Raw genomic sequence first — 13757 nt, forward strand, 5'->3', positions numbered from 1 at the left:
GCGAGCGGGGGTGGCGCGTTGTCACCCGCTCGATCCGCTCCGCACGTCCGGCCGGGGCCGGGGCCGCTGCCTTTGGCCCTTTGTTCCGGCCGCGGCAGGAGGTGACCGCCGCTGCCCTCCGCGAGCCGGGTCTCCACGCCGCTCCGGCCCGTCAGGCCCGCGGACGGGCTCCGCAGTCTGGCCTGAAGCGTCTTCCCGGGCGGGCCCTTCACTGAGGCTAGGAAGAAAGCACTTAAACAATAGTTTCGCACGGCGGATCGTTACGCTTGGGTTTGGTTTCTGCCCAAAGAAGTTAATTGTTTAGGCACCAGAAGCAAGGACGTGAAGCACCTTTACAGCGGCGCTAGGCCGCAGACGGGTTGTTGAAGCAGGTCGGGGCTCTCGCGGCATGGCAGCGACCGGGCACTGATCCGTGCAGCATCCCACGGAGCCCGGCTTGGGCGGTGGCATGTGTTGTGCTCCTTCAATCTCGCCCAGGAAATCCAAGTGGGATCTGCCTGTCGCTAACTTAGGCTGCCTTGAATTGACAAAAACGTTTTTTGCAGGCTGCCGTAGGTGATGGGTCGTCACATCTTTGTTTAAGTGCAGGATCTTTTTGGGAAGTGTGTGCCCAAATTAATGGTGTCAGTCAAACGTTTGGGAAAGAGCATTTTCATCGTTCTGATCTTTGCAGGGTTGAGACTAATGACCTCAGTTGTGGCAGGCACCCAGCGGCTCCGCTCCCCTCCTGACGAACTTATCAGGATACTGAATGTGTCAAATCAAAATGAATAGGTCAATGTCCAGAGCCACAGAGTCTTACTCAGCTGTGGAACGTGTTCAAGCTTGAATCACATTGGTTTGGTTTTTGTTTTCCACATCTAGGAAGTGGTTCTGTTGTTGCGAATATGTTCTGTCAGTGATCAGGATGTGGCAGTGACACATCATCACTTCTTACCTGTACGCGGCGAGCCCTGCCTCTCTCATATAACTTGTATCAAATGCTTCTGTAGTTTAAAGGCCCTTAAAGATTGATAATGCATCAGGTTCCTGTGGCTTCATAACCTCTAATGTGTCTGCTGCCTGGTACAAGTAATCCATCACCTGTCCACCTCTTCTGTCAGGTGAGTTGATGGTCCAGAGTCTTGTCCCTTGTGGAGTCCTCCTTTTGCCTCTCCCATTCACAGTCGGCAGCTTTATCTGCTAGGAGCCCCCGTTCCCACCCAGGCTTCCTGTCCTCTTCTGTACAGGGGTGCTCCTGAAAGCAGAGTGTCTTGTTAGTGATGCGAAACGTATTTGTGAAGCTGATCTCTGAGCCCTGAGGACAAGGGCAAGGGCATGAGGCTCACTTCTGCCTGTTTGTTTCACAAGGGATTTGCTCTGCCCTAAAGCCGTTGTAGCCTGGAGAGGATTTAAGCAGTTCATTCAAGGCATCCACGCACCCTGTCCAGCTCTGGGAGCCCATACAGTGAAAACTTATGGCCACATGTGGGACTGATGTCTCAAATAGGTTTGATAGTTGCCGGTATTTGTCTCATTACCAAGGAGCTCTAAGTAAGGAAAAAATGGTAAAGTCTTTGTAAAAATTTGATAGTTCAAGTGGAAGTAAATTCTTTTAGAAGGAAACGTTCTGAGTCACTATCTCACCATATTTCATATGATCATTTTCATGACAATATCTGTGAAAAGTCCAGTGGAGCATTCTGTGAGCTGCATTAATATCCTGTTTAATATTTTATTAACAAATCCAGTACAAGCATAGCTGACTTTTAAAATGGGCCCCGTAGAGAGGAACAATAGTTAAAGATATTCCCTCATTTGTTAACACTTGTTGTAACCTCAGTTTGAAAGCAGTTTTATAACTTTCTGCTATTATCTGTTGCCTTTGTATTTTTGCATTTCCTTTGGTTTGAACAGTGGCACTCAGCTTTGTTTTCGATTAGTTCTGTGCCTTGGCATTCCTGCAGTACCACAGTGTTGCAGTGTGGTTCCTCAGGCCACTAAAAAAAACATTTGAAAATAAGCTCAGTAAAAAGAAGGCCCAGAAGCTAAATTTTGGAGCTAAAATCCCTTCAGTGGTTTAAAATGAACACTTATCTGCAAAAAGAAACATTGCTCAGGTAACAGCAGATGGCTAAGTGACCTGAAGCTTTATGTGCACATGCAGTGGAACCCTAGAAATACCCTGAGCCAGTCTCTCAGATTGGTTTAACATTACTACTGTAGGCTTATAAAAGGTAGCAAATGCCACTTGGACTTGTTCAATAACGACGTCCAAACTACGCCAACAGCTTTATAGAAGGTTAATATTTTTGTAGTGCTGTTTTGCCTTTCACACTTCCTTGGACAACAATTCTTGGCCTATGCATGAGCTATTGGTTCAACAGCTGAAGGCTGTTAATGATGCAAGTTCCTTTACCCTAGCAGGTGGCATTTGCTGTCTTTTACGTGCTTGAATCTTATTTTGCAGTGAACACCTGCGTAGAACTTGAGGTCACTGAGCTGTGTTGTGATCTGAATTGGGGGGTGGGAGGAGCAAGGAAAACAGAAGGTGGATTGGACCATGTCTCAAGAGGAACACAGGTTTGGGTCCCTCCCATGGAGGGTTCATGTTGCTGTGCCAAATAGGGTCATGTAAATACTTTCTTCATTGGGCGCTAAGTGTGCTGGGCACCCTGCAGAGGAGTGCAGAAACCAAACCTTTGGTCAGAGACTTTTCCTTATGCATAGACCAGTACTGTTCAAAAGCCACTCACCCAGAAAATCTGTTTGCCTGCTGAGTGGTAGTAACAATGCTTGTATTTGCTGCAGGTGCTGTTGGCAGCAGCTGTTTGCACAAAGGCAGGGAAGGCCATTGTCTCGAGGCAGTTTGTGGAGATGACTCGAACCCGCATCGAGGGGCTGCTGGCAGCCTTCCCCAAGCTCATGAACACGGGGAAGCAGCACACATTTGTGGAAACAGAGAGCGTGCGCTATGTGTATCAGCCAATGGAGAAGTTGTACATGGTTCTGATCACCACCAAGAACAGCAACATCCTAGAGGACCTAGAAACACTCCGGCTCTTCTCCAGAGTGGTAACTGCTACTACTTCTGGGTCACTTAGTACAAACCTTGTAAGCTCTTTAACCTGGAAGAACAGTGTTAGGAGGTGCTGCATTGGAGAGCTGTTCCTGCAGTACTCTCTGCCTTCTTAAAACAGTCTGATTGTTCTGTGGCCTGTTTCTGTTAATGAGCTTGCTCCTGTGACCTCTTGTACTAACCCTGCCCCGAGTAGGACACCCAGTGAGTTTTAGTTAAGATTTAAACAAAAACAACCTACTCTTCCACTAAGATAAGAAGCTAACAAGTGTGTAGAGCTCTAAATAAAACCCTAATACCAGCTATTAAAGGAAGATGGTGTGAACAGAATTTACTGCATGTTCTTGCTATACTAGTAATGCTATTTTAAAAACCCCTTTGCATATGTGTTCAAAGTGTTGTCTTTATAAAGCTTTATAATTGTCCTTCAGCCAACTAACTTCCGGCGCTATCTTGGCTATCTCTAGCACAGCCCAGGATCTACTATCTGCTCAGGCTTCTGTGGATTACAAGGTCACTCAACCAGAGGATTATAGCTCCATTTAGTCTTTCAAAAAGTCTTCAGCAACTTATTAAATCGTGCAACTTATCACCGCACTTTGCTTATTTCCAGTGCTGTAAAAACTGGCTTGGATAGCAAGTGGAAGAACTGGAATTAGGGCATTAAAAAAGTGTTGGTCTGGCATTTTGGGGTCAGGCAGGGCTGGGTCACAGAAACAATGTCCTGGGGGTGGAAATGACTTGAGTAACAGATCTATGCAAAGCCTCTATGCCACTTCAGTCTCACTCAGGCCCTCAGAGTATGATATAAATGATGTCCAGCCCTCGTGCCAGGGTTCAGCACCAAGATAAGTTTGCTCTGTAGTGTGGTGGGAGGAGCAACTTAGCACAGAGTCATTCTTAACGTGTAAAGTCTCCTTTTTTGCTCTTCTCCGTCTTCAGATCCCTGAGTACTGCCGGGCTCTGGAGGAGAATGAGATCTCTGAGCACTGCTTTGACCTGATTTTTGCCTTTGATGAGATTGTTGCCCTGGGGTACCGCGAGAACGTGAACCTGGCACAGATTCGGACTTTCACAGAAATGGATTCGCATGAAGAAAAGGTGTTCCGAGCAGTCAGAGAGGTAGGCTGAGAACTTCGAATCCAACTTGCTTTAAATACAGTAGTCTGCCAGGTGCCCATTAATTGCAGCTTTCTTAATTGTGAAGAAGGTGATTGTTCAGGTTTGATTATGACTTAATTTTTCATTCATCAGATCACCGTGGCACTTTTAAAACTGTTCTTCTTCCTCCATCCTGCTTTTTGTCATTGTGGCTGTACAAGTGTAAACAGACTTCAGTAATGTGCTTTGCTGTGTGGAACAAACCAAGCTCTTAAAGATTTAGGCAGCCCTCTGTCTTTTCCTGTAGACCCAAGAACGTGAGGCAAAGGCTGAGATGCGTCGTAAAGCCAAGGAGCTGCAGCAGGCCCGAAGAGATGCAGAGAGACAAGGCAAAAAAGCACCAGGCTTTGGTGGGTTTGGCAGCTCGGCTGTGTCAGGGGGCACAACTGCAGCCATGATCACAGAGACCATTATTGAAACAGAGAAGCCCAAGGTGGCACCGGCTCCAGCCAGGTAGGAAATTATTTTGGGTAGTTCAGATCCATTAGCAATGCAAAGGATGCTGTAGACCACATGTTAAAATGCTGAATTTGATTTTAGGCTGTCTGGAGGTTGTGTTTTCTAGATGGATGAAACCAACCATGGGTTCATTAGGGGCAGGTCCTGTCAGACCAGGGGTGGGCAACTATTTTGGGCGGAGGGACACTTAGTGAGTTTTGGCAAGACATTGAGGGCCGCATGGCAGGCAGCCAGGAGCAGATTTTCTAAATTTTTTTTAGGGGCCCCACAAGCTGGCTAGAATGGCCTGGTGGGCCACATCTGGCCTGCGGGCTGCATTTTGCCCACCCCTGTGTCAGACCAACCTGGTGGCCTTCTACAAACAGGTCACAAAATCCTTAGATGCAGGTGTCACGGTGGACGTAGTCTTTCTGGACTTCGGGAAGGCCTTTGACAATGTCTCTTGCGCCATTCTCATAAAAAAATTAGGCAACTGTGGCGTCGATGCCTGCGCAGTCAGATGGGTCGCAAATTGGGTGGAGGGCCGCACCCAGAGCATGGTGGTGGACGGGTCATTTTCGACCTGGAAGGATAATAGGCAGTGGGGTCCCCCAGGACTCGGTCCTCGGGCCCGCACTATGTAACATCTTCATCAGCGACTTGGATGAGGGGGTGAAAAGCACCTTGTTCACATTTGCGGACAACACTAAGATGTGGGGAGAGGTGGGCATGCTAGAAGGGAGGGACAGGCTACAACTAGATCTGAACAGGTTACAGGGGTGGGCAGTTGTCAGTATTGAATCCCATCCTATTCACAAGTGTAGGGTGCTGCACCTAGGGAGGGAGAACCAGCAGCATACCTACAGGCAGGGGAACTCCCTTCTCGTCAGCACAAAGGCAGAAAAGGATCTTAGAGTCATTCTTGATTCCAAGATGAACATGGGCCACCCACGTGAGGACACGGTCAGTAAAGCTAACTGTACCTTGTCCATGCATCCGCAGATGCATCACGAGCAGGTCCGAGAAGGTGATCCTCCCCCTCTGTGCGGCGCTGGTCAGGCCGCAGCTGGAGTACTGTGTCCAGTTCTCGGCGCCGCACTTCAGGAAGGATGTGGCCGGCATGGAGCGGGTCCAGAGGAGGGCCACCCACGTGATCGGGGCAGCAGGGCAGGCCCTACAAGGGGAGGCTACGGGACCTGAACCTGTTCAGCCTTCACAAGAGAAGGCTGAGAGGGGATCTGGTGGCCATCTGTAAACTTACCAGGGGAAATGGGAGAATCCCTGTTCCCCCCGAGCACTACCTGGAGTAAGTAGGAATAACGGCCACAAGTTGACGGAGAGTAGGTTCAGGCTAGACATCAGGAGGCCCTACTTCACAGTCAGGGCAGCTAGGATCTGGAACCAACTTCCAAGGGAAGTGGTGCTCGTTCCTACCCTGGGGGTCTTCAAAAGAAGCCTAGATAATCACGTAGCTGGGGTCGTTTGACCCCAGCATTCTTTCCTGTCCGTGGCAGGGGGTCAGACTTGATGATCTGCTCAGGTCCCTTCCGACCCTACCTACTATGAAATGATGAATGATACGGAGGGATGCTAAAAGTGAACAGAATTTCTGGGCATGGTTGCTAGCATTATCCACCAGCTGGTGTAAATATTGTCTTGCTGCCACTTAAGCTCGTGCCTGAATTTTGGGGGTTATGAGATTTCAGTCCAGCTCTTGGTATTGCGTATTCTCTTACCAGGGTGTCTGTGCAGCTGCCAGGCAGTGCAGAGGCACCAAATTTCCCACGGGGCTGCTGAAATAAACAGTGAGCACTTTCATAAAGCCAGGAACCTCTCTTACACAGTTGGGTGGATGTCACACGTGCTACCTCATACATGTTAAATTTCTCCTGGCTAGCACACCTGGGAGACAGGTGAGTGTTGTTTGTTCCTGTTACACAAGTGAGGAACAGAGCTGCAGATTTCATGACTTACTGGTGACAAAAGAACTGGTAGTGCTGGAAGTGCAGTTCCAGTTTAGTACTTACGCACAAGACGGTTTTCTTGTGCTTGGTTTATCTTGAGAAAAGTTCCAAAGGTGAATGGTGACGTTGATGTGGCCTAGTCTCAACTGTTGTAGTTGTCCCAGAGACAGTTGTATCTTACTTCCTTTGTTCTTTAGGCCGACAGGGCCCAGCAAGGCTTTGAAGCTCGGAGCTAAAGGGAAGGAGGTGGACAACTTTGTGGACAAATTGAAATCGGAAGGAGAAAATATCATGACCTCCTCGGTTGGCAAGCGTTCTACAGAGGCAGCTAAAGTTGCTCCGCCAATTAATGTTGAGAGGTAGGTGTTGCCCTAGACCATAACAGTGCTGTTTTCAATGCAACTGAGAGGTCCAGATATCGCTTCCAGGTCTGCCGGGCTCTTCCATTTATTTGACAGGGTGGGTTTCTCCACGCATTCAGATCCTGCATGCTGACCTTTAGAGTGAGTCGTTTTAGTCTTAGGTAAAATTATCGGAGGTACCTAAATGACGTAAAAGCTTAAACTCCATTTTCAAAAATGACTTGAGCAGTTAGGATTTGGAGTCTTTAAAAAAAAAAAAAAAAAAAAAAAAAAAAAAAAAAAAAAAAATCCGTAGAACTTTCACCCCAATGACCAAGGTAATCTTGAACATTTTAACCCTGACCTTCTGGGGATTTTTCAACATATCAGACCTATACGTTTCCCTTCCTCATAATTATTTGCTGGAGTGTTCATTATTCCAAACAGATTGATACCCGCCGTGCCATCTTTTCCACCCCAGGCTTATCAGCCGTTAGCTGAGCTGTTCAGGACGTTTGTCTGTTCCACTCCTTAACCGTTGCTGTTGCATTTCTTTGCATCCTTTCAGTTTTACCACCTGTTGACTGTGGAAGTGGCCAGAAACAAAGTGTCTTGGTGATGCAGTACATAAGCTTACCTGCTTCTGTGGCATTTGAGTATTGGGCTTTTGCTTCTTTCTAGTGTGCATATGAAAATTGAGGAGAAAATCTCGCTGACCTGTGGCCGTGATGGTGGGTTACAAAACATGGAGCTGCATGGCATGATCATGCTGAGGATCTTGGAAGAAAAGTTTGCACGGATTCGCCTTCACGTAGAAAATGAAGACAAGAGGGGGGTTCAGCTACAGGTAAGGCTGACTGGTTCTGACGTCTGTATGTGCTTTGTACCACTGGCCTCCGGTTATTCCTGACAGTGTTGGAAACATTATGGTGTACTGTGTTCTGTGCTGTGTATTTTTGTTGAAGTCTTCTCAGCAGATGCACTGAAAATGGCAGCGGTGACAGCAAATGTGATTGCAGCACAAATGATGGGCCAGATCACATGCACGGAGACTGAAGTTCTCTTGGAAATCCAGTTCTTTGTGCTTATCTTTTCCTTTCGCAGCCGTATCTATTCAGGGGATGCATATTGGCATGTCCTTCGTATCCCTTGGACTTTGCAGGAATCACAGTTCTTTGCTTGACGCTAGCTGTTGCATGAGCCTGTTCTGCGTGCTCTGTGTTGGAATTACGTGCAGCAAGCGTAGAGTGAAACAAATCTGCCAAGAAGCTGCTCCCTTTCCAGGCTGACTTTACCCTGCCATTGCTTTCAAGTATTCAGCACACTAGCTAGCATCTGTTTGTGGCTGCAGTCAGTAGTACAGACTTTGGAGGCTTTTGCACATTAACTCTTTCTTCTCTTCTCTGGGTCCATGTAGCATGTTGAGCCATGAAGATTTCTCCATTTCATATGTCCTTTGTAGCTTCTGTAATCTACCTAGCTGAGGGTTGTTACAGAATCCTACAAAGTTGGTGCAACTGCTTAATTGGTTGGGGGGGTCCCCTGGTTTAGTAAAGTAAGTCCCTGTCACTTTGCCCAGGGCAGGCTCGCCAAGGACTTCCCTGACACTGTCCTCCAACTTGAGAGACTGAAGATAGAATGAAACCCAATGGCAGTTTCTGTCCTTCCAATGTAACCTAAGCACTAACCAGTGAAATGTGTTAATATTCTGTGATTAGTTTAAAATAAGTTTGTCAGACTTGACTTCTAAAGGAAACGCTCCTGCAGATTTTGAGCTTCACTAAAATTTGTTCCGTTAAAAAAACCCCTCAAAAAAACAAAGCCCTAGGGTCCCTTTAAAAGGATGGCAGTGCAGGGGAGGCAGCTTGGAGGGAACCTTGCCATCAGTTTCTTGGACAGCATTTTGTATTGCTGAGTAGATGTGATCTGTGGTGCGTGCAGGATTGGGGAGGGGGATTCCTGGGTGTGGAGCATGTCCCAGCAGGACTGTGCAGCTGTGGTCTCTGAATTAAAACTGCTTTAACCCAGCTTGGCACCTTCTCCATTTCAGACCCACCCGAATGTGGACAAGAAACTGTTTACTGCAGAATCACAGATTGGTTTGAAGAACCCTGAGAAATCGTTCCCTATTAACAGTGATGTTGGCGTGCTGAAATGGCGGTTGCAGACCACAGAAGAGTCTTTCATTCCATTAACAAGTGAGTGCACCTATGTGCATGGCCTTTCTCAGGTTGGACACGGAAGCCTGGACTGAAGAGGCTGGCTGATTGTGTGGCCCTAGGTTGTCAGGTTGTATCTGGTTTTTATAGGAAACTGCTTCTGCAGGTTGTTTGTGGTTAAACGTTGTTGTTGTCTAAGGGAAAACGCAGTGGTTTTGGTGCATCTTCTTTCCATGCTAATCACCCTAGCTAATTGGCAGGTATTTCTAATAATGCCGTAGACGTCACCATACTTAATGCCCTGCCATTTGTAAGGTGGCTGGCAGCGCTTGGGTACCTGCATTGGTTTTCCACCCACTTATAAATATGTCTGTTTGCTAGGTTTGTCCCTATGTAACGAGCTCATGTGATCCAGTTTGCTGTGTTTGTGCCCATAGTTAACTGCTGGCCGTCAGAGAGTGGGAATGGTTGTGATGTTAACATTGAATATGAACTACAAGAAGAGAGCCTAGAACTGAATGATGTGGTCATCACAATCCCATTGCCGTAAGTAAGATTTGGGAACAGGGATTTGAGAACTCAGGATATCTTCTTAAATGGACCTTGGGTGCCTTGCTCCTGGTGAATTTCTGGAGGTGGCACAGGAAGGCATGGTATTCATGTGTAGGGACCTACCTAAGTTGTGGTGAGACAGTGGGTTTTTCACGGTTTGCTCACAGCACGCAAAGCAGGTTTCACAGCCATTTTGCAGTGGCCCTTCCCCTTGTCACTGGTTGGTGGAGAGGTCCCAGTGGCCCTGTCCCTTGCCATTGATTGGCAGAAGGGCATCTTCACTCAGTCTACCTTGCTGCTACTTTTTTGGTTGGTTTTTTGTTTTTTTGCGGGGAAATAGCGTTGTCCACATTGGCTGCCATCTTTCACTGTTTCCCACGAAATCATGATTAGGTAGGTCCCTGTTCATGTGATGTGTATAGGACCTAGGCAGGCAGCACTAACACGCAGCTTCTCTTTGTCTGCTAAAAGGTCCGGTGTTGGTGCCCCTGTAATTGGGGACATGGACGGAGAGTATCGCCATGACAGCCGGAGGAATCTCCTTGAGTGGTGCCTGCCAGTGATAGATGCCAAAAACAAAAGCGGCAGCCTGGAGTTCAGCATAGCTGGGCAGCCCAATGACTTTTTCCCAGTGCAAGTTTCCTTCATCTCAAAAAAGAATTACTGCAACATCCAGGTATGATTCACCTTGCCTGTGCCTGTAGTGCGGAGCTGGGCAGGGGGCTCTCTGTGGGAGCTCACTGCAGCTCGTGGAATAGGCGGGTGCTGTGACACGCTGAGCAGCTGTATTGTTTCCCTGGTCCTGCGAGCTGTCAGACACTACTGTTTATTCAGCACAATGTGATATTCCTGGAAGAGTCAGCAGCAGTAACAGGGAAAGCCTGCAGGCCTGGCATCTTGCATCTGTCGAGGCTGCAGCAGTTGAGATTTGGATGGGAATCTCCAGGAACCAGCTAAGAGCTTTCCGAGTGTGGTGAATTTCTCATTCAGAAAAGGCAACGTGGCCCTAGGCACCAGTGCTTAAAAATGGCTTCTGGTGAGCTGGGGTGTTTGAACCTAATGCCACTACAGGTCGCTTCATCCAGGTTCCCTGAAACATGCTCTGCACCTTCAGTTGGATCTGGAATTCTTCACCAGGGTCTCAAGCACCAGTCAGACTTGCCTCTGGTGCAGCAGTGGGTGAAGGAGTCTTTCTCAAACCACTTGACAAGTGGTTTGCCATGGAAGGTCACAGTATTAATTACTGGAAGCAAGTGAAAATCCCTTTTTGTAATGTGAAGGCTTATTCCAGTCTGGCGGGGGAACATGGGGCTTGGAACTGAAGGGCATCTCTCTACCTGCCTGATCAAATGAGCAGCTACAGCATGAGTTTCCTCTCCTTCAGCCTTTCCCAGAAGCAGTAGCTCATCTCTGCACAGGGACATGATAGTTGACATAAATGGGGTAACTGTCTTTGGCTCCTCTCCAAAGTAGGACAATGTCTACTGAAGCTGAAGCTGACCCAGTGAGTGAGAGAGGATTTGTCCATCCACCCCAAGTCGTTTGGTTGTCCTGACCTTCATTTAAAAAGCTCAGTATAATTTGTGTTTTGGAGGCAGAATGTGAAGTGTTGAACTAACTGTGTGTTCTCTCTGCAGGTTACCAAAGTGACCCAGGTAGATGGGAACAGCCCTGTGAGGTTTTCCACTGAGACCACCTTTTTGGTGGACAAATATGAAATCCTGTAACGCCAGCAGCAGGGGTCGCAAAGGAAATTTTAAAATTAAAAACGGCTCAAGATTACTATGACCGTCTGGAACGCCACAGCCCTCTCTGCTAGGACACATGACTCTGTCTACCTACCTGCAGCGTCCTGGGTCACAGATGGACTTTGGCAGAGAACTGGCATAATCACTGGGGGAAGACTGCAAGCTTCTTTGGCAGATTTACAGGCCAGCAAGAAAGCAGGATCTCCATACAGCTCCCTGGCTCTGCCACCTCCCTTTACTTTCTCCCAATCAACTGGCTAGAGCTCAGTCCCAGAATGTAATTTTAGATCTTTGGCTTCCATTTTGGTTTTGTGTGTTCTGTTTGTTTGTGAGTCTTGCCATTTTAATTTCTCCACTGCCTTCAGCCCTTGCTTACAGTCATTCAGACTGGTGTTAAGAAGTTCTCTACATGGGCCCCTGTTCCATCGCAGCTAGACAAAGGCTCTAATCAGACCTAGGTTTTGAAAGGTGGGGACTTAATGGTCATGGTACAGGTGCTCAACCCTGCTGTGCTGTGGACTTGTCGGTTCAGCTCTGCTTCCAGGCTATAGACCTGCCATTCAGCTAGCTGTCCCGGCGAGCCTGTGTGCCTCTACCGGGAGCGCAGTTAACTCCAGCTGCAGGGGAGGAAGCATCTCTGCCAGAATTCTCTGTTGCCGTCTCCTGTTGCACGTGGGGAAAATGCTTAAAACAATTTCACCTGTGTAGATGAACCGTCTTTGACCTGTCCTGATTCATTTGAGGCTTTCAAAGTAAATTGGGCATTTTCCTATTCCTGAGTAGTTTGTAAGTGGGTATGGAGGTGGTTTTGTTCAGTGGCTTGAGTAATTCTGAATTTCTAGTCTGTTTGGGCCCCTGTTAAAGTATAGTTTTCTTGGCACTTAGTGAGAGAGGAGGAGGGAAGCCTTGGTTCCAGCCCAGAGATTTCTGATAGCAGTCAAAGATCTGGGAGTGCTTCTGAGTGTTGCTCTTGTGGAGCAAGGACTGTGCCTAGCCTTGTCAGCTGGCACTGTAAAGTAGGGATGTCTTTGCTTGACTCGATGATCACTGCCTGCCCCATCTGGGGAAGCCGTCTTCCCTTCAGAGCACCTCTCCCCTGCTTGATCAGGGTTGTGACATTGGGGGCAGGTCTCAGCCTGACCACACCTGGGTAGTGACTGGCTTATCACACAACTGCACAGGAACTCGTAGCAAGACCCCAAAGTTGTGGGTGAACACGGCGCATGAGCTGGTTTGTGGGCGACAGGATGTGATTGCTCACAAACAGCTCGTGTACGGTGTTCCGCAGTGAGCACCTGTTAGTCTAAGTGCAAACCAGTGCTTGCAGGGTCATCTGCCAAAGAAGTTAGCGGTCTCTTCTCCCGTCCCTTAATAACATCAGCAAGGAACTGTAACCTCTGTTCTTTCCGTGGGAGGGTGATGTGTTCTGGGGGAGGGGAAACAAGCCCTGTTCCGTAGTTAAGTAGACAATGAATCTTATTAATTCAGTTGTGTTCAAGAGTTGCTTGTCTGTATGATTTTAAAAATGGAGTCCAGTTTAGTTTCAAACATCAAACGAGCATTTTTCTTAAATTACTTTTGGGGTCATATTTAAAAAAAAAACAAAAAAAAAACAAAGTTTTGTAACCCTGTATAATAATGACCTAGGGAATAGAACACATTCCAGTATACACAAAGAATACAGATTCTTTAATCAAATAAAGAGTATTATAAAAGGACACTGGCATTGGCCTGTTCCTGTGATGGGGTGTCTTCACTTTAGGTCTGTGCACAATGCCTGCTGCAAGGAGGCGTGGACGGCAGTATCAGAGTTTTATTGACTGCAGCTCCATGGACGTGACACCAGTAGATCATAGGAAAAACCAGAAGGGGAACAGACAGTCTGGATTTCAGTGTCAGATTTCTTGCCAGTAAGCTTTTAATTGTGTTTTTAAATGAAGAGTAACTTTCAGGATTAGTGATGTGGGGGTGGAGACGGCTGTTGGTGAATGTGTCTAGGTTGCACTCCCTTGAGCACTGGTGCCAGGGCTCCTGGGAACACCCGCTTTCCCTGCTCAGTGTCAGACAACCTCGTGTACATGTGGGGTGGGACTGTGTCCTTGGGGTGGGGGCTAAAATAACCAGGCTAAGAATTCTGGCAGCTTAATGTTGGGTTAAGCCACTGAGGCCGCTTCCATTTTCACTCCCTTGCAGCTGCCTAGAGGCTGTCCCACCCGTCCTCAGACGGTTGTTCAGCCAAAGCCCTGGTCCCCTGTAGGCACCCAGCCAGGGCATCGTCCCAAAAACTCAAAAGTTTTGAAAAGGGAACATCCTCCCCAGTTCATGGGAAGGGGCGC

At 47.7% G+C, this 13757-nt stretch overlaps 2 protein-coding genes across 2 annotated transcripts in view; one reads left to right on the top strand and one right to left on the bottom strand.

Moving 5' to 3' along the window:
• IFT46 (intraflagellar transport 46) overlaps positions 1 to 390 on the bottom strand; it is a 6637-nt gene extending 6247 nt beyond the window's left edge. Inside the window, exon 1 of the mRNA XM_019511683.1 lies at positions 337 to 390. Within this exon, the coding sequence (XP_019367228.1) occupies positions 337 to 390 (54 nt within the window). The remainder of the gene's footprint in view (positions 1 to 336) is intronic.
• A 644-nt stretch (positions 391 to 1034) lies between these two features.
• On the top strand, positions 1035 to 13141 carry ARCN1 (archain 1). Its single transcript, XM_019512144.1, has 10 exons — positions 1035 to 1103; positions 2791 to 3054; positions 4001 to 4180; positions 4467 to 4672; positions 6819 to 6980; positions 7644 to 7809; positions 9013 to 9160; positions 9559 to 9667; positions 10145 to 10349; positions 11311 to 13141. Exons 1-10 carry the CDS (start codon positions 1050 to 1052, stop codon positions 11398 to 11400), a joined length of 1584 nt encoding a protein of 527 aa, XP_019367689.1. The 5' UTR covers positions 1035 to 1049; the 3' UTR covers positions 11401 to 13141.
• Positions 13142 to 13757: the final 616 nt, after the last annotated feature.

This window comes from Gavialis gangeticus, unplaced genomic scaffold, assembly GCF_001723915.1.
Source record: "Gavialis gangeticus isolate Ggan-Ray unplaced genomic scaffold, GavGan_comp1, whole genome shotgun sequence".
Lineage (NCBI taxonomy): Eukaryota > Metazoa > Chordata > Crocodylia > Gavialidae > Gavialis > Gavialis gangeticus.